The sequence below is a fragment of the Monodelphis domestica genome, chromosome 1 (genome assembly GCF_027887165.1).
Source record: "Monodelphis domestica isolate mMonDom1 chromosome 1, mMonDom1.pri, whole genome shotgun sequence".
NCBI classification, from domain to species: domain Eukaryota; kingdom Metazoa; phylum Chordata; class Mammalia; order Didelphimorphia; family Didelphidae; genus Monodelphis; species Monodelphis domestica.
Window position 1 is genome coordinate 583,598,114 of NC_077227.1, and position 20,300 is coordinate 583,618,413.

The 20,300-nt window shown below is 36.4% G+C and overlaps 2 protein-coding genes and 1 long non-coding RNA gene across 9 annotated transcripts in view; 2 read left to right on the forward strand and 1 right to left on the reverse strand.

The window, feature by feature from the left end:
• LOC100032987 (disintegrin and metalloproteinase domain-containing protein 18) overlaps positions 1-5,391 on the forward strand; it is a 192,919-nt gene extending 187,528 nt beyond the window's left edge. For all 6 annotated transcript variants that reach the window (XM_007476372.3, XM_007476376.3, XM_007476373.3 and 3 more), the window contains 3 exons: positions 195-348; positions 2,451-2,489; positions 5,231-5,391. In XM_007476372.3, coding sequence (XP_007476434.2) covers positions 195-348; positions 2,451-2,489; positions 5,231-5,246 — 209 coding nt within the window. In that variant the 3' untranslated portion in view covers positions 5,247-5,391. The remainder of the gene's footprint in view (positions 1-194; positions 349-2,450; positions 2,490-5,230) is intronic.
• A 6,275-nt stretch (positions 5,392-11,666) lies between these two features.
• LOC100032991 (disintegrin and metalloproteinase domain-containing protein 32) overlaps positions 11,667-20,300 on the forward strand; it is a 160,120-nt gene continuing 151,486 nt past the window's right edge. Inside the window, exons 1-2 of one of the 2 annotated variants that reach the window (XM_007476380.3) lie at positions 11,667-11,823; positions 17,068-17,144. In XM_007476380.3, coding sequence (XP_007476442.1) covers positions 11,766-11,823; positions 17,068-17,144 — 135 coding nt within the window. In that variant the 5' untranslated portion in view covers positions 11,667-11,765. Of the gene's footprint in view, positions 11,824-17,067; positions 17,174-20,300 lie in introns of those variants that run through there. The other variant, XM_007476383.2, reaches the window with a different exon arrangement.
• LOC103102005 (uncharacterized) overlaps positions 16,564-20,300 on the reverse strand; it is a 72,036-nt gene continuing 68,299 nt past the window's right edge. Inside the window, exons 3-4 of the long non-coding RNA XR_001628355.2 lie at positions 16,754-16,811; positions 16,564-16,662 (exon numbers count right to left, since the gene is read on the reverse strand). This is a non-coding gene — a long non-coding RNA (uncharacterized LOC103102005). The remainder of the gene's footprint in view (positions 16,663-16,753; positions 16,812-20,300) is intronic.

A 20,300-nucleotide genomic window follows, 5' to 3' on the forward strand; every position in this document is an offset into this window, starting at 1 on the left:
TAGAAATATATTCTGCTTGGTATAATCCTTTTAGCCAGAATGACTTTATAAAGCATCAATAGACTTCTCTGTTCTTTTGTTAATCCTGGGTAGTTTTGTTTCCATGAATAAATTTGTACAATTTATCCCCCAATGGTTAATTTCACCATTTATAATTCATATGAGATAATTGATGTTTCTTTTCTTTTTTCTAGATGTACTCAAGACTCGAAGTTATATTGCTTCTAAAAAGAACTGGCTTATACTTGGCTTCTACATTTCTCTACCCTTTCTCATCATTATTGTCATTGTTATTTTAAATTGGGATAAAATGAAAGAATTATGTAGAGAAGAAACTCAAAGTGAAGGGTAAATTAATTTTGTCCACTTTATTTCTTATATAAAATTAAGGGGGAAAATATTCAAGTTTATGCTTGGAGCATCCCAAATTTAAAGGCATTAGCAGTTGTGGGTTAGATAGCTGGATAGGGAGCCAGTCTTGAAGACAGGATGTCCTATGTTCAAATCTAGGCTCAGCTAATTCCTAGCTGTCTGGGCAAGTCACTTAACCCTAATTGCTTAACCTTTATCACTCTTCTGCATTAGAACTGATACTCAGTATAGATTCTAAAGCAGAATGTAAGGGTTTTAAAATAAAATAAAATTAAGTCATTGATGGAATTTCTGAGTAAATTAGTGTATGAATATAAAGAGAATAGTTATAAAATATTATATAACTAAAATAGACTATGTTTTTGCCCCCTGGAATCTTGTATCCTAATTGGGAAAATATAATGTAGATATAAACATTTTTTTAAAAATAACCTTTCTAGAGAGTTATGGTAGCCCATTAGCTTTCCTCTTGCTCTCAGAAGAATTTTGGCCTCCCCCTGCCTCCAATGGAGAGAATATTTTGTGACATATATTGAACTTCCCATGTATTTCAGACTCATAACAGAAGACATTAAAAACAACTCTTCCCTGGTAATGATGACTGGGAATAAATAAACATGGAAAAAATCAAGGAAAGATTAAGAATCTTGGCAGAGAGAGAGATAAGGCTATAAAATAATTCTTACTTTAGAAGTAGCCTGAAGGCCAGCTAGGTTTTCCAATTCAGCAGATATTTCTGCCTTCAGACCAAAATCAGTTTCCAAAATTATCATCTACTGTGACAAGTGTAAAAGAGACTAAATGTACTCATTGTAAGGATTTTAGGCGAAGGGGGAAAAAATAGGACTTGGAAAAGAACATTGGTTTTGTAGTGCCTTGATAGAAAGAAAAGTCAATCTGGCTTCTATAACTGTCCCTCAAAAATCCATGCCTACCTCAATAATGGCAATCTACACCAAGGACACTGATCTAGTTGAGAAAATGATCTATAAGGCTATCTAAGCAATGTGCATTTTGATCAGCAACTTCTCCCATAGTTCAACCTAAGTGAAAGAATTCTAGTCTTAAATCCTTTTATTGCCTTTCAAGTCACTGTGAAAAGATCATCAACTGCTGAAAAGTTTTCTCTGGGTCAGCTGTTATCTATCAGGGTAAGAGAGCTGGGAGGGGGAGAGACATGCAAATGATAGGTATATTAAAAGGTCAGGTAAACCACAGGAATACTAGGCTCGACACTATCATAGTAAAAGAGGGAATTGAGGAAAGTTTTGTCATTTCCAATATTGATGATGTTTTTATAATGCCTTTTGTATATATAAACTATGTTGGCAGTGGTAATAGATAATTAGCAGTACATAATGATTCTGCTCTTGGAGTCAGGAAAACCTGGAGTCAAATCCTGCCTTTGACACATACTAGCTGTGTTATAATGGGTCAGTCACTAAACCAGTGAGTGTCCTGCACAACACTCTCAAACTATAAATTACAGGTCAGTTGGCTATGGTGGGTGATTCTCACACCAATGAAATCCTTGGGCTAGGCCATAAACAAACAAATAGAATGACACACCAGGACTTGGCAGATTTGGACTCTATTTCTATTTCAGTGTGAATCATTGCTTTGGGTGTAAAAAATATTCAATTCAGATATAAATATGAGGGAGAAATACTGGAGCTAGGATTAGGAGAGAGGGAATATATTACTTTTTTTAAAGTCCTGCCTCAAGACTTGGCTGCTGGCAAATTTGTTTCACCAACCCGAGACAGTCATGGTAAACTATCTCAACAGTACCCCTCTTAGTAGATGGATCATCGCCTAATGGTATCCATGCTTTTCAAAAGAAAAAACAAACTTTTAAACAAATTCACCATGAAAAATGCTTTATGAGGCCAGCTATAAGGAAAAATGGCTGGAAGAATATAGACTGATCAAGTAGGTGTGCCAAGTATTTGTTATTGCTTATATTATACTTAATTAAGAGTTATTCTTTCAGAGATTTTGCTTCAAACAACCACTTAATTCCTCAGGATTCTAAATTTTCTTAATTTTAAAATGTCTTTTTTCCCCTCCAAATATAGGTCTTTATCAGGAGAGAGCAGCGCATCATATAGTACAAGGTGAGTTTCATGTTTTCTGCTGGATCAGATTGATTTTTTTTATCTTGATTTAGAAAGACTTAAAATTGACTGATAAAGGCTAAGATTTTTATTAATTAATTCTTGGAGCAACAAATTACTTGAGAGAGCTCAATACATCCTTAAAAATGTATCAGCAATCATCAGATTTCCCATTTCCCCCTTATTGAATCTTGCCTCCTACTATTTTATTCGTTTATATTTTTAAATATTCTGAGAACTGATAGAGCAATGCTCATTTCTCTCATAAGACTGTGAGAGACATTATGTGGTCATGTATTTTATGAATATAAATGTATTTATGAATATAAATATATACTATTATAAAATACAGAGAAGGAAATTCTTTAGTCATTATAAGTAATTTGTTCTAATATTTAATAACCTTGTCAGAGAGGCAAAATGATATAGTGAATAAAAGCTGACCTTGGAACCAAGAAGGCTTGGATTCAAGTCTTACCTCTGACATATACGACATGACAGTGGGCAAGTCCCTTAACATCTCAGTGTCTTAAGCAACTCTCCAGACTACAAGTTGCTGAGGCGTCAACTGGAATCATAAGAAGAAATTCCCGTATCCAGAAGTTCTCTATACCAATGAAATCGCAGGCCTAGTATCCATCTCTATCCCTTGTCTGTAGGTAACTTGTACTGGAAATGATTCTATAAATGGAGTCAAAAGGCTTGGATTCAAGGTTCCTTATCTTTAGCTGTGTGGCCAATGGAAAGTAATTTAATCATTAAAGATTCACCCTTAAATTGGGAATGAGTTGCATTATTCTTTGTTTCATTGGTTGCGATGGCTATCATCAAGCCTGTTGGTAATGATATAACAATTTATATAGCACCTTCTTTGTGTAAGGCACAATTATTATCTCATTTGATTCTTATAACAACCCTGGGTCTCCGTTTTACACATGAGGAAACTTAGTCAAAGAGAAGATAAGCAACTTGCTCAAGGCTACCCATGTAGTAAGGCCTGAGGCCAAATTTGGATTCAAATCTTCCTGACCTGAGTCTGGTGCTCCTATCCACTGAGCCATCTTGCTGTCCATCCCACTAACCTAGTCTTTAAGAGGTCAGGGTCACTTTAAAAAATATTTTTATGATTCTAAGAGAAAGAAAAGAAGATGCCCAGCATATTAAGTGGACTTCTACTCTTCCTCACCCCATGGTAAGCTTATGGGATGACATGAACAAAAGTTGAATAGATTGGATGTGCAGTTATGGCTGGTTTGTAGTCTGCATCACTGGAAGGGAAACAGCCCTATTTATGAGGTCTTAGATCTATTTGGATATTTTGGGTTTGGGGTATAATAATGCACTACCAATCTCACAAATTTGTGAAAATCAACAATCAACAATCATTCATTAAATATCCTAGGCACTGTGCTAAACATAGAGGATACATGCAGACTATAAGTATTTGCGAAATAAATTCGAGTTAAACTTGGAGGGGAAGATATTAGTGTCTGGAAGTAACAGGAGAAACTTCAGCAGAGGGTACTTTAAGAGGTCATCTCCAATGCTTTTATTGGTTAGTTAATTTTTTAAATTAGGATTATTCATAATCCCATTATAGTCCAATTTTCCCAACAATTGTCAATTTCAGTGTACTATTGTAACAAAAAAATTCTGACCCACCCCAAAGAGTACCCAAGGAACTGTTGGAGGGTACGTTGATCTGAACTTACTATGAATTACTTCTAGAAATTATTTGGGAATCTAGGAGTAACAGTAATTAGCACTAAATATTCTCTAAGTTTAATGTGTCTTTATTAAGTTGGGGATGGGAAGACTGGATATTTTTGTACTAAATTGCTGATAAAAACTACCTTTTATAGTCCAGAATTTTATAATTTGCAGTTCACTTTTCATATTAGAGTGTCCAGAAAACACGAGGCACTATAGACAACAAATAAGTGCTTAGTTTTCAATTAAATAAGTTAGTGAATACAATTAGAACTTGAAATGTATGTCTATTGTAGTTCATCAGTACTTTTCACACTGTGATTCCTCAGTACTCAGGAAGGTACTTAACAATTATATTTAGAGTAATCATTTCAGTCCAAAGAAAGTACTCTGACTGCTAAAAGACAAGGAGTTGCCTTTTCCCAGGAATAATGCTCCTCTTCTCCCCTTCTCCCTCCAACATCAATCATAAGTTCTGATCACTGTCATAAGGTAGAGCCATGACTTGAGTTATAGTGAGGCAAAGTGAAAACAGTTTATTAAGTTTGAAAGGTCTTCTGTATTCCAACGGAGACCTAGTTATTGGAACTATTCCCCTGTAGGTTCTAGCTTATATAGTCAAACTTTTTCGTGTTTTCCCTTTCTCATCTACTACCTATCCAATGATGTCCAATGTAATTTTTCTAATTGTTTTCCCCAGAATTACATTTAGTTCCTGGAATAGAGTTTTAATATCAATTTTTTATAAGATCATTTCCCCCCAAACCCCAAATTGAGTTAGGCACTTAGAAATCTATAGAACTGTCCTCTCCAAGAGATCTTCCCAAGGAAGAGGAGAAAATATCATGCTGTAAATATCTGGTTAGATTCAACTGATCAATTTAACCAAGTGGGAAAGAAAATAAGATAGGCAACTTCTCATACTAACTGTGCTAGTTACATTTTTCACTAAGAAATGTATAATGGCTAAATTGGGAAAGCTCTGGCTTCCTTAATCCTCAATTCCTTTCTGTCTTTTTTTTGCTTCTCAGTGAACCCAGTACCTAAGCTGCCAAAAAATGGAGTCTAGAGTCAGGAAAAGACCGTACTTCCATGGAAGTCTGACTAATGAAATAAAAAGTTCTTTCTCTCCTTTTCATTTCTTGTATTTAAAGGTATTAACCATCACAACAATAAATCAAATGAATGCAAACTTGTTCAGTTCTTTCTAGAATTTCTCTTTCTTTTCAGTTTTACTTTATTAATGATTAATGATATTGTTTTAATTTATAGTCTCAGACTCCAAAGTAAGCTGTTCTAGAGAACTAAGAGTCCATTTCCTAAGGCTGAAATGAATGACTGGTCAAATGAACACCAAGGGGACAGAAAACTAGTTAGCAATTACTGGAATTATAGAGGAAAAGTCAAGTAATGTTGAACACCAAAAGCTATATCAGAAGTAATTTACATAATAGTTTCCTGCACTCTAAAGAATACCTCACAATATTTTTTAGATTATTTGGGGGGCAAATCTTATGGGCTACATTGAGAAAGAGTTAGAAATTTGAAAAAGCAGGATATCACAATAATTTCCATTTAGTGATCTAGCCTGGTGGTTATTTTGGAAGGGCCATGGAATTATTGCAAAAAGTTCACTACTCTTTAACTGATTCTATAAATAAGTAAGCATGTCTTCTGTAGTCAGCAGGCTAATGTATTCTCCATAAATGTGCTGTTTTTCATACATATGTAACTATCATTATGATGTCTAATAACAATTTAGTGATTAATTTAGTTGTGGTACATTAATATAATGGAACACTAGAATACAATCATGATGGAAAAATATGAGAAGCACAAAGAAATCTGGAAAGATTTCTAAGAAATTATAAAAAGCAAAATATAATAATATATGGTTTGCTATAAATATGTAATAAATTATAATAATACTTATCCAAGAGAATCAAATTCTTAAATCTGGCTTATTCTTTCCCCTACCCACTTATCACCCCTGCCTATGGAGAGGCAAATAATATGATAATAGGTTATACATATATTATCATATAGTACATATTTCCCTGTTCACCATGTTGTAAAATAAGACACATATTCCTTACATTAGAGAAAAAAATCATAGAGGAAATAAAATGAAGAATGGTATGTTTTAATCTGCATTCAGATTCCATCTGCTTTTTCTATGGTGGTGAATATCCTTTCTTTTATGAATCCTTTGGAATTGTCCTGGATCCTTGCCTTGATAATAGTTAATAAGTTATTCACAGTTGATCATCATACGTTATCATTGTTGCTGAGTATAACTTTTCCCCAATTATTCTCACTTCATTTTTTAAACCCTTCCCTTTTATCCTAGAATCAATACTGGGTATTGGTTCCAAGGAAAAAGAATGGTAAGGGCTAGGCAGTGGGGATTAAACACAACTAACAACAAAGAGGGCAAACTAGTGGCTGGGTATGAAAAAACCACAGCATCAGAGGTAATCCAAAAGGGCTTCTTGCCTAATGTTCAATCAGCTCAGCAAGCTGAATTTGAAGTACTAGCCATGAATGTGAACTAGCTGAAGGTAGGAGAGTGACTTTATACACAAATAGCAGATGCACTTTCAGAGTGGCACGTGATTTTGGAATGTTGTAGAAGAACCATAGAGGCTTCCTAACATTTGGGGCCAACTGATCAAAAACAGAAATCAGCCAGGCTCACATAACTATATTGAAACTCTCAATACAAAGGCTGATCAAAAAAAAAGGATTCTGGAGCTCAAAAGCAAGACTGTGGAAGGGGCCCAATGGATGAATAGTAATCCTGGATGCAACAATTACATCAATTCAACCACTGGGGCCCAGAGAAGGTTAAGGTTCTTGTCCAAAAGTATTGGTGGGGGAGATTGGGGAAGGGTGCACAACAAGTAGAGGATATATGTACTATTTGCCATATCCACAACCCTTCAAAACATCTCCAGTCACCAAAAGAGAAGTTTCTCCCACCCAAAGGACCCTTTGAGATCTAGCAGATAGACTTTATACAGCTTTCACCCTGCAATGGATATAAGTATGCCTTGGTCATGGTCTGTATGTTCTCCTAATGGGTAGAAAAATTCTGGGAAAGAAAAGCAATAAAGACCTCAGCCAAGTGCTTAGTGGAAAAGATCATCCCTAGTTAGGGGATTCTAAGGGAAATCCATATATGCCCAGGGAACCCATTTCACAGGTGTAAGGGGGAAAAAAGGGTCAATTGTATTAAAAAGTTGGGCTGGATTACATTTAAAATAGGGTGGCCAGGAATTTAATTTATTCCAAAGAGATTTATTTACAAAATATAGAAAGAGTGAAGTAAGAAAATCAGAGAGAAGATAGGGTAAGATATCTAGCCTAAGCACTAAGTAGTTTACACTCCCAGACCCTGGCTTAACCTGGGCAGGGAGAGTTAGTTAGTTAGAGAGGCCTCAGCAAAGCCGAGGACCTGGGGAAGTCTCAAGAGGTAGGTCTCTCCTGAGGCTAGTTTTTTTTAGAAAATCCAGGAAAGGAGTCAGCCTTTTCACTCACCATGTGTCAGTCCAAAGGAAGAGATTTAAGAACAGCTTACCAGGAACAGGGTCTCGGGTCCAGTCAGCAGATTCTTCTCCAGTCTCAGCTCCAAAGAATGAAGAACTCCAAGTAGAACTCAAAGTAAAACTGCACTCAGGAAGTTTTAACTCCCTTTTAAAGACACTTTCTTTTGTGTAACTTCCTGTGTCTTCCCTTAATTTTACATCTATCAATCACAGTTGAAGTTTTGCTTTAAGACTTCCCAGGGACAGTCAGTTTAATTCTGATTGATCACCCACTATTACACACATGGGTCACAGACCTCCCAATAATGATTAAGTGGAACGTTTACACTTTTGGTGATTAGATCTAAAAATGGGCAGGTGAGTTCATTTAATTTTCACAATCAGGGGAAGGTTAATTTCATTTTCATCATCAGGGGAGAGTTAAATTTAATCTTCACATAGGTCAACCTTTCTCAGGACTCCTAGCCTCCTCCCCATTCCCATAAGGATCATCTATTAAGGATTTAAAAAAAGGAGGGGGGCAACAGGAGTCATTCATCAATTATTGAGTAAAGGACCTTGCAAGCAGAGCAGGAAGCCTATTGTTTAACTGGATCTCTGATAGGAGCTCACTGTAGCCTTTTATGTGGTTCTGGGGTAATAAAAATGGCCTTGAGAAGTGAATTTCCATAAAAGGGATAGTGGCAAAAGATGGGGATTAGGGTACAGAAATTAGGCCATTTGAATAACAGCAAGTAGGGATTGGGTCTTTTAAACAAACTGGCCATTAGCAGACAAAGCAGGAAGGTCCACTAGGGATCTGAGCTGCAGGCTCCTGCAAGTTCCTGGAACTGGTTCTCATTAGGGGGTCCAAGAAGCTGCTACACTGGGTAGCTTTGGGCATCACCAGCAACTTGGGCCTGAAGTAGGTCCTCTTCTGCCTCTGGTTTGACCACTTTTGCTTCCCAAATTATTTCATCAATTCCTGGGTAAAAGGGAGTCCAAACAAATTAAGAGAGTGAAAGTATTGTTCATTCCATTTTCACAATACTGAAAAACACTCCTTCACCTCTTAGGAGGATCTACCCTCTCTGCTCACCTCACAAGAAAGGAATTAACAAAACAAACAAACAAAAGCCCCTTTATTCCTTGCTCCATCCTATTTGCATACCTACAGTGTACTTTTAGCATGTAATTTGTGTTCATTCATGCATTTTTCTGTATGTTTCTATTATTTTTTTCTAGTACATTTATTTCCATTGTATTATCACCATCAATCTATTGTATCATTTGCTAACAGTGCTTAATTTGTTAGCAATTTAATATGTATGTTTTGCATAATCTATCCATGTTATCATACCAATGTGACATTCATTTTGGTAAAACCTGGACTAGCAAGGTTAGGGAGTGTGAATCTTAAAAACTGCTTAGACTCTACCTTAGAAGATTTGGTTAAGCTATTCCCTTATTATAACAAATGGAGATACTTGATCAGGAATGTATTGGGAGTTTTAACATTACTCCACCCATACTTAGGCATACTTTAGGGGAAGATAAAGTTGTAAACTCCTTACTGAACAATGAAAAGTCCCCAACTCATACTTATAGTGAAGCAAAAACCCTAATCTAGGTCTATTTTTAGATCTAATACAAAAGGGTGGTATGTACCTATAAAGGTTAAATTAATCACTAAAAGGTCAAGCAACTTACAAAAGGCAAGCTTAACAAAAGAGGTGTGAAGTTTTAGTCTACCTAGAGAAGGTGATAACAAAAGAAGATGTGAATTAAGAATGGTCAGTCCTGGGGAAAACGTCTACTGTGATTGGTAGATGTGAAAATTTAGGGGAGGTGATATAAGAGAAATTTCTCTTTAAAAGGAGTTGGCTCTCTGAACTTAGTTAGGGAGTTTGGAGTTAGTTGGAGGAGCTGGGTCTCTGAACTCAGTTCAGGAGTTGAGGATTTCAGTGAAGGACTAGAGTTTTGCTTGGGACAAATATTGTGGTAAGTGATAAAGACAGACTAATCTCTCTTAAAGCTCAGGCCTATGGCCTAGGCCCTTCATACTACTTTCTCTTATTCTCTCTCTCTCCCTTTCCTTAATTCCTTCATTTGTATTAATTAAAATCTCCATAAAACCCAGCTGACTTGGGTATTTTCATATTTGAGAATTTTTCCCATGGTGACCATTTATTTTTGATTTAAATCAAGACACTAAAAATTATCTTTACAGTTTGGCTGAAACCTTTACAGTTTTGGCAATTCACAGTCTTGAAACCCACATTTTCACGGGTACAGGAGGGAGAGGAACACCAGGTTTCCTAAGATTAGGAGTTGTATTTCTTCCTAGTTTGGGAAAAGAGAAATGATTTCAGGATCAGAAATAGATGGTACTTTTAGTTTAGTTTTTTTTTTTTAAGAGTTCGAATCTTTTGGAGGGGGAAGAACCAAATATGATTACAAATGTGCCATTCTAGACTTTTCCTGAAACTTGGTATAAAAACCTATGGAAAGCATCCAAAATTGCAATGCAAAATCGTCTCAAGACATCAACAGCTTAGTTTCATGAAACTCCAAATTGACCCTTGTCCCTCCAAACTGGCCTTTAAGAAATCCAGACTAACTCTTGTCCCAGACTGAAAAAGAAACTCTCTAGTACCCATTGATTAATTTGTGTAGAATAAGCAGGCATATCATTTTTATCTTATATTATTTTATTTTTTTAGTTCCTCATTGTATATAGGTATCTCCCAGGTATTCCAGTCTCTGGCTAAATGCTTTTCAAAGTCATAGATGGCACTTGACAGTTTCTGCCAAGTCAAGATCAATCTAGATCAAAATGTAATGGTTACTTTTTTATTTAAGAAACATAACAGGTAATATTTGTGGTTTCCTAAATCAATATTCATGCCAAAGGGATCCACGTCTACTTGAGTTTCCTATTACTATACACTATTTAGGGTTGTTGTTTGTCTTGGTTTGGAAGGGCTGATATTTATACAAAAATCTCATTTAAATTAGGCAGAGTTGCTCAGTCATCAGTCTCACTTTCTCTACCCAAGTCATCAATATTCTAGTGACAAGACAAAAGTTAAGATGAGTAGCAATGGCCGGAGATAATAGCGGATGGCATCTTTACTACACAGTGCCTGCTTCTGTGGACTTTATAACCTTTCCTGATGCCTCCTCAAGAGCAGATAGGGCTCTTTTCCTCTTGGAAATTACTTTGTACATACCTTGTATACTTTTCCGTGTATATCGTTTTCCTCTAATGTAGAAAGTAAGCTTCTAGAGATGCTGGGTTTGGGGAGAGGGGGGTTGGGGGAAGAGGGAGGATAAGTGCCTTTGTACCTCCACATCCAGCATGCAAAAAGAAATCATAAATTCGTTATGCAAAATATAATTAACTTGATGCTCTCTGAGATACTTTCTGTCTCTGACCTTTGATTCTGATTCTCACCTCAAAAAATGTCCTGGGTTTAACCAAAATGAGAGGACCCCAGGAAATAGACAAATGTGGCCCATCATTTAACCACTTCTCTGCCCTCACTGGTTTTTCCTGAAGGGACTGGTTTGAATCTGAAATCTTTCTAAATCCATCGAGGTGAAGCAAAACCAGCGTCATTCCCTCCAGCTTTGGGGACCCAAGAGATGGTCCTGTGCCTGCTCCATGCTTTACTTGGGGTCCGAAGAGCCACATACACTTGGATATCCGGCAAAGGTGGGTGGGGTAAAGAAAGGGCCGGGCCCAAGTCCAAGCTTGGGCACCCCATTCCTCCCCATCTCCGTGGGAGACCCCAGCAAAAAGTTAAGTAAAGGCCCACAGCATAAGGCACGGGGAAGGCGAGAAGAGCTGGATCACGTTGGCACCTCCCGAGCCCATCCAGGGCTAGCTCCCGCATGACGCAGTTGCACTCTTTCCGGTCCTGCCCCTAGCATTTCCTGCCCAGCGCGCTCTACTTTTCTTGTTCGCTTTGAAACGGCTGATTGGCCGGGCGGTTTGCTGTGGCTAAGGTGTTAAGAGTGACTGGAAGCTGTTGTCATGTTCTGCCTCCTGGTCCTGCTTGTGGGGCTTTTTAGGTTGTTCGTCTCAAGGGTCGGTGAGTTTTGAAGAGCTGGGGACTTTGACCACATGGGACTCCTTGTGAAAAAAAGTTTTGCAAAAAAGCCCTGGATTTAGAGGCAAGACCCCGGGTTCAAGACCTGTCGAAGTGACCTTAGAAACTGTGTGACCTGCTGCTCTGGGCCTTAAGTACCCTCATCTTTCAAATGGGGGCAGTGAAGGAGAGGGAATTGTCTGATTTAGATAATGCCTAAAATCCCCCACTCATAATCCGCAGAGCATCTCTGGAAACCTCATGACCTCATCTAAATAGGAGCTCTCATTTCCCCTGCAACTTCTCTCCAGACTGTAGATATCCCTCTGCAAACTCGGTTTCCATATATGGAAACCTGACAGAGCTATTGCAGAAAGCACTTGCAAACTTTAAAGTACTTAGTAAATATGTGAAATATTATTAATCCAAGGGACCCAATCATACTTTTATCCTAGCTCTATTCAAGAGCCAGTATTTTTACTTAACATTCACTTTTGGGGGAGAATTACGAGATTAGTACACCAGGGGAAGGCAGTAAACATAATATACTCATCAAAATAATTGAGAGCCTTTTATGCTGTGCTCATGGACAAGCTGGAAAAACGTAATAGAGAATAAATGACAGGTATAATTTAGTAGAATTGAAGATCACTGAAGAGTAGTCAGTAATGATTAAATATCAACTTTTAAACCCCTTCCCAACCTGGTCCTTCCCTTCCTACTTTCCCTTCTTCTTAAACCCTTCTACTTAATCTGGAAAATGATGATAATGGCCTTCTTGTTTTTCCTGAATCACAGGATACTCTTCCTGAACCACCTGGACCTTTTCTCTGGCTCTGCTCCATGTCTGGCTTCTCCCTCCTCATGTTTTTTTATTTTCCTAGCTTCCCTGGTTTCCTTCTAATCTCAGCTGAAGTCTCATCTTCCACAAAAAATTTTTTTCACCTCTCCTTAATCTTAGTGCCTTTCTTCTGAGATTATCTTCAATGTCATTCTGTATCCTGTTTGTAGCTAGCTGTTTGCATGTTGTTTCCCTCATTAGACTGTTAGCTTGAGAGCAATAACCTTTCATTTTATTTATTTAAAAAAAATTTCTGTGTATCCTTATTACTTAATACAGATAGTGCCTTGCACAAAGTAGTTGCTTAAGAAATGCTTGTTGAGGGGGCAGCTGGGTAGCACAGTGGATTGAGAGGCAGGCCTAGAGGTAGGAAGACCTAGGTTCAAATCAGGTCTCAGACACTTCCTAGCTGTGTAACCCTGGGCAAGTCACTTAACCCCCATTGCCTAGCCTGTACCACTCTTCTGCCTTGGAACCAATAAGACAAATATAAAGGAAATGCAACTTGCAGTGAGATTCTAATAGTTTCTCTTCCCTCTTTCTCTCCCTGTCCCTTTCCTACCAGGAACCTATCCTAGGACCTGTACTTTTCCAATGTATTTTTTAATCAGTGCCTTGAATTAATTCATATATAGCATGCTTTTCAAATTCATGGTTAATATAAAGTAGGAATAATTAATAAGCTAGATAGCAAATAGATTAAAAAATATTCTTTATAAGCAGAAGTATGCTGTTAAGAAGTGGCTTGAAGGACTGGGAATATAAAGATACATATTACATCTCTCTCATAGGCACACAGGATACACTTAAATTTTATCTCTTAATTCTAGAAAATGAACAAAACAATAAACCATTCCCTAATTTGTAGTAATTTTGTGAGTTTAATTGCTCATAATGAAAATTATACAATTGGCTCTCAAGGTGGTAGAAGCAAACTCTAGCTCACAACAAGCTAAAAAAAGTAGACCAAAATAAATCATATGAAATTTTTTAGAGATAAATGTTAAACTATACAGTTTGATTAAAAAAAATCAGTTCCTACAAGTAGAAGATGGAGATGCATGACTTTAAACAGTTCCTATGAAAAAGATCTGAGTGTTTTAGTGGTCTGCAAACTCCATGTGAGTCATGTGCCCATTTTTATCTTGCTTTCATTAAGTAAAGTGTAGTGCCCAGAATATATTCAACAAGGGTCTGAGCACCCCTAGGTACCACATTTAAGTAAGGACATAGACAAGCTGGAACACATGCAGAAGCAGATAACCAGAATGTGTAAGGACTAGAGAACTTGCTGGACAAGGATTGATTAAAGATACTTGGGGTATTTAGATTGAAAAAAAAATGTAGGGATCACATCTGCCTCTGCCAATTATTACCTATGTAGTAGTAGTCCCTTGGTAACCGAGGATGATGATTGTCTTTGTGCATTTTCATCTATGGTGTATAGATGAGTGTGCACAAAGACACTTGTGCGTGAAGGAGATTTAAGTGGAAAATTCGATGCACAGAGACAGTCCCACTCTCTCAGCATTGGAAGCCTGGGTCCAGTGGCACGAAAAGTCACACCTGGAGACTTCCTCAGCTACAGTGGATTGGCCGTGTTGTCCTTTGTGCTCCAACACGCCCTAAGCACTCCACAGTGCTTTGCTGGGTCACCATCTCAGCTGTTGAACCATGTGCTAAAGTATTTAATCTCTCTGAGCTTCCTTTTCCTCATTTGTAAAATGAGAGCATGGACTAAAATGTTCTCTAAGGTACTAAAGCTATTTTCACATGTTTGAAGGTGTTTCTTGTGGGAAACACTACTAGAATCAATGGATGGAAATTGCAGAAGCATATTGTGAATTGATATTAAAAAAGCAAAATAAAAACCTTCCTAACAAAGCTAGCCAACAGTGAATTGGGCTGCCTAGGAAGGTAGTGGGTTCCTTTTTATTCGAAGTCTTTAAGTGAAGGCTGAAGGGCTACTTGTTGGTAATATTAGGGGATTCTTATTGTGGGTTTTTAAATTAAAAATCAATAACTAAATATTATACTTTATAAAGTTTTTATTAATAATAACTAAAGCACAAGAACTGCCTGACTTCAGCCTGGTTGCAGGTTCAAAAAACAAAGAGGGAGGAGTTACAGCCACTTAAATACAATCACCCAAAAGGGGGGGAAGCGCAGGAAAAGTAAAAAAGAATTCTAACAATACAGAAAAGAACTTTGGGTAATGTAGTTTTGTTTAGGTGTTCAAGAATTTCTAACTATACACTATTCAGTAGGTTGTATTTCATATTTTCTGAGGAGTTAAGGCGAGAGATTAGTGAGTTATCTGTGCAGACATGAGAAACAAACACAAAGGAGCAAAGGATATCGACAATAAAGAGTTCATAAAGAGACAAGAAAAGGTCCAGGAAAGAGCCTGGGGAATGCTGTAATAAGAGCTGATCCAACAAGGAGAATGAGGAGTGATCTGACAGGTAGGATGAGGAATCAGGAGTGAGTAGTATTATACAAGATTCACCATAGTTACTGCTACATCACCCTTTTAGTCAAATGTTGGCCAGGAATATTAGGAAATACGTTGCTATTCTTCACCTACCTATACCACTATGGCTGCCATGACTTTAATCATTGATTCATAAAATTTTAGAACAGAAAGTATCAATATTCTAAATCACATATTGGGCATTTCCATCTATATATCCCAATAACATTTCAAATTAAAGATGTCTAAAACAGATTTCAACACTTTCCTTATGTAATGGGAATTCTGTACATCTGACCACATTTTTTTTTGTCAATTATACCACAAGTCACTGAGTTTTTAACTGTAAATCAAGGATTTTTAACATTTCTTTGTTTCATAGACCTATTTGGCAGTCTGGTGAAACCTGTTGATGCCTTTTTGGAATGATTTTGTTAAAATGCATAAAAAAAAGTTTTGTGTGTTTTAGTTATTTCAGTTGTATCTGACTCGTTGTGATACCATTTGGTGTTTTTGTGGTAAAGATACTGGAGTGGCTTGTCATTTCCTTCTCTAGCTTATTTTGTAGATGATGAACCAAGGCCATATTTGAACTCATGAAGATGCGCCTTCCTGATTCCAACCCCAGTGCTCTATCCACTGATCCCCCTACCTGCCCTATAAAATAAATAAAAATATATACATAAAATATGTGTGTACATATTTTATATAAAAGTAAATATATAGGCTTAAGAAGTAGTCCAAATGCATAGAAATAAAGTTATCAAAATATTATTAGAAAACAAGTTCATGTACCCCAGGTTAAGAATTCTCACATTATGGTTATTCTTGACTTCTCCCCCACCCTTTCATGTCTAATCTGCTATCAATTTCTATCAATTCAACTACTACAAAATCTCTTGAATCCTTCTCCTTTTCTCTAATCAACTAATCACTGCCCTTATTTGAGAACTTATTGCTAGGATTATTGTAACATCCTATCTCCAGCTTCACATGATTTATTCAATGTTTCCCTTGCTTCTTCCACATCTCTGTATTTTAAACTCTTTACCATTCTCCTAACCATTAATGTATCCTGCCTTCTCCAGTTATCTTGTATTATTCCAATCTATGTAAACACTGTATCTTCCCATTAGAATATAAGCTCCTTGAGGGTGGAGGCTATTTTATTTTTGTCTTTGTATCCCTAGAGCTTACTATAGTACTTTATATATGTTATATGCTTCTTGAATTGAATTTAAGTTAAGGCACACCAAGTTAGAAGATGAAATAGAAACTGGGAAAGAGGAAGAAGTTAGATAGAATAAGGGAAAACAGGAAAACAACAGACAAATGGGAAAGAGAAGAAGGAAGCAAAGTTAATAGAGAGTGAAAGGGAAGCAATGTTAAGTGAAAAATGATTGAGCAAATGCTAGAATATTTAATAAGCATTTTATTGGGCACCCACCTTTGAAGGAATCAAAAGGTAGGTTCTGCTATCATCACTGCAATAGATTTCTGTCTTTTAATTTATATATGATTCCAAAATCTGAAAAGAAGCAGTTGATGATACATAGGTACAAAAAAGCTATAAGAAAAGATTAATGCAAAGGGGAAGCAAAGAGAGAAAGAAAACTTACTTGTATCATGGGTGAAATAACAGCCTTTTCAAGTCAGTTCAAATGGAAGGTCACAGATCTGGGAAGAGTAGTGGGAAATAAATAAAAGAAAATGATAAGGATCTTGCTGGTACAAATTTTGGGCCTAAAAAGTCTAATTTCATAGAGAAATGGCGGTTATATATAGAAGAGAGAAAAAGTTAAGCTGGTCACACTGTTAAGGAAACTTAGAAATGAGCAATAATTTGAAGTTTATAACGGAAAGCCAGAGAACTTATAGTTCCTAAAATGAGGTTCTGTTAGCAGGTAATAAAAAACTTATTTGCTTTCTCCAGATTTTCAGCAATCATTCGTAGAGATCACAGTTCCAGAGAAGATCGTATCAAATTCGAGTGATTCAAAATCAGAATATGTAAGAAGCAGAATTACTCAGAATTCTAAGTATGATATTCTTACACCTTTAGTTGCACCAAGAAACCTAGTATCTCTTAAATAATTAAGGCTATCAACATATATGACCACCTAGGAATGTAAATTTAGTTGTCAGCTTCATGGTGGGATAATAAGAGTAAATATATTGGTGGGATAATAAGAGTAAATATATTGGTGGGGTTTTTAAATGTTATTTCCTTAGTAGGAAATCCATTCAGGTAAGAGCTCTATATAGCAAATGAAATGGAGAACTGAGATATTATATGTTATATATTTTATTTTCTCCTCTCAAAAGTCTAAAACGTTTCATTGAAAAATCCAGATATTTGAGGGGGGAAATGTATTAGCTTGATTTTATATGTAATATAAACCTTGGTTCTCTATATTTCTTTATATAGATAAACTTTTAGAGTACTATAATAATTATATGCTAAAATAGTGCTCTTATATTCCAAAACAATATCTTCATAAATTCCTTACTACTGTTATCTGGCTATTTCTAAATTTCTATCTAATTTCTATTCTAAATTAATTAATTAAATTTAATATTTGTTAAGGAAGATGGAGAAAAAAAAATTCTTTCAGGTTAAAAAAACCAAACATTTTCTGTATTCATTATAGCAATTACACTCTTTTGTACCATAAAATACTTTAATATCTAAGCATAGATTTGAATCTGGTCCACACGACTGAAAGACACTAGAAAATGAGGAAGAAGCAAAGGATATCTTAATGTATTTTTCTTAGCAGAATAAGCATACATGCAGGAACCCCTTTCCTAAGGAGAGGAGCCCATTAGATTAAAAATATCAACTATCTTTTATTGTTTGAAAGAGGAGGCAGAGAAAAAAAAAAGAAAAACAAGATTATTGCTTGAGAAACAGGTTTAATGGAAAATTCTTGACAGTAACTCCTTAGAGTGGCTTTTGGACTCTTTAGGAGATAGGCTGATAACAGTTATCTAGTCTGGAAATTTTAGGAGCCCCTCCGATGAGATAATGATGGTCTTATGAAGAAAAGTTCCTAGAAATGTTCTCAGTCCAGGCCCTGTTGGAGCAGTTTGGGCAGGGTTCAGTTGGTAGGTTCCCATTTCTCAAGTTTAGCTTCTAGTCACAAAGGATTATTATGTATCAGAAACCCCTGGGAAAATGGTGACTTGAACAAATCCAACCAATTATTATAGTCAGTTTTCATTTCACTTTTCCACCTTCAAATCTCATCTAAAGTCCCACCTTCTCCAAGAAGCCTTCCCAGTCCATGGTAATTTTAGTGCCTTCGTTCAGATTACCTCCAATTTATCATGTCTCTATCCTGTTTGTAGATGGATCTTTGCACACTGTTTGCTCCTTTAGGTTGTGAGCTCCTTGAGAGAAAGGATTGTTTAAAAATGTTTGGGGTGGTTGTTTTTTTATGCCTTTGTATCTGTAATATGTAAGTTTTTGGCACATAGTTGGTGCTTACTGACTTGACTCAAGTGCTTTTCATGAACTAATCTAGTTAAGGAGAGACTTATTTGTAGATGATGGGCCACTTACTATTGTGGCATGGCCTTTATTTTTCTTTATAGGTCTTGTGTCCTATGCAATAGATAAAAATTCTGTGCCATACAACTTTATATTGTCTTCCACTTCCATAAAAACATAAAATCTTCTCCTTTTGCAAATTCAGTGATGGTGGCAAAAGGGGAGAAAGTGATAAGGTCTCAAGAGTTTTTAGATTATCCATTAATTTTTAGTACTCTTAATGTGAGATATTTGCAAAATGACCAACAAATTGATATAAACAGAAGCATATCCATATTGGATATGAAATAAATTTATGAAAATAAATTAAATAAGGCATAAATAAGTTTGCTACTAAACAAAAAGACAGCACACAGGTTTTCCTTAAAGAAGTGATTTAGAAGAATTCATCATTTAACCAAAAAGCTATAATTTTATGGGATAGTTTATCTCACCTTACAGTGCTCATGATAAGCACAAAAAACATTACCAGGAAGATAATCACTGCTAATGGGCCACCATCTATTGCAGAGGTTGAAGAAATAGAAAAATGTTATAAAGAATCTGAAAAGATCCAAAGAATATTGGGAAATTGGTTTTAAGACTAAGGAATGAAATGAGAGATGTTATCATAATGATTCATCAGTAAAACATTTTTTTCCCAAGAAGAAAGTAGGAAAATGTTGGTTGTGGCTCACAAAGGGATAGGGACTAGACCTACGATTTCACTGACATACAGACTCCCAAATGAGAAAGCCCTCTCAACTCAGGTGAACACTGGATAACATCACCAAAAAAATAGAATTGGCTACCTTAACAGAAAAGACATTACTAGTTTAGGGGCAGCTTAGGTGGCTCAGTGGATAGAAAGCCAGTCCTAAAGACAAGAGGTCCTAGGTTCAAATCTGGCCTCAGACACTTCTTAGCCTGTGTGACCCTGGGCAAATCACTTAATTCTTATGACGTTGCCCTTAATGCTCTCCTCTTCTGTCTTAGAACTGATACTTAATATTGATTCTAAGACAGAAAGTAAGGGTTATTAAAAAAAGAAATGACTAATTTACCTATGCTTGAGTCATTCTCTTTTTTTTAAAAGATTCAGCCCTATAGCATTTTCAAAAATCTCAGCTGGGAGAGGTTTTTCATTAATTTTTTTCAGAACATTTTGTTTAGACCTTTCTATTTATTATAGGTATTTATTTAAAAGTCTCTTCTGTTAGATCCTACAATCATGGATTTAGAGCTGGATGGCACCTCAGAAGTGATCAAGTTCAAGTCTCTTACTTTACAAAAGAGAAAATCAAGGTTAGGAGATGTTAAACAGCCTGATGAGAGCCATGCAGATACTAAGTGACTTGAGGTAGAATTTGATCTCCAGAATCCAAGTCTTCTACCTCATTCTATCTTTTTAGATTTTAGAGGGTTCCTTGAGGCCAGGGACTATGTCTGCTTTCATCTATTTTTTTTTCCAGACTCTAGACTTACTCTCCCAACCCACAAGCACATTAGCTAGTCAGGTTCCTAGAGTGAGAGAGACTACATTTCCCTTTCAGAGTTCTAGGATACTCATAAGGGTCTGTGAGACTTTTTTAATGCTATCATCTCAAGTCTCCTTTCTGGTGTGTTCTTATGGT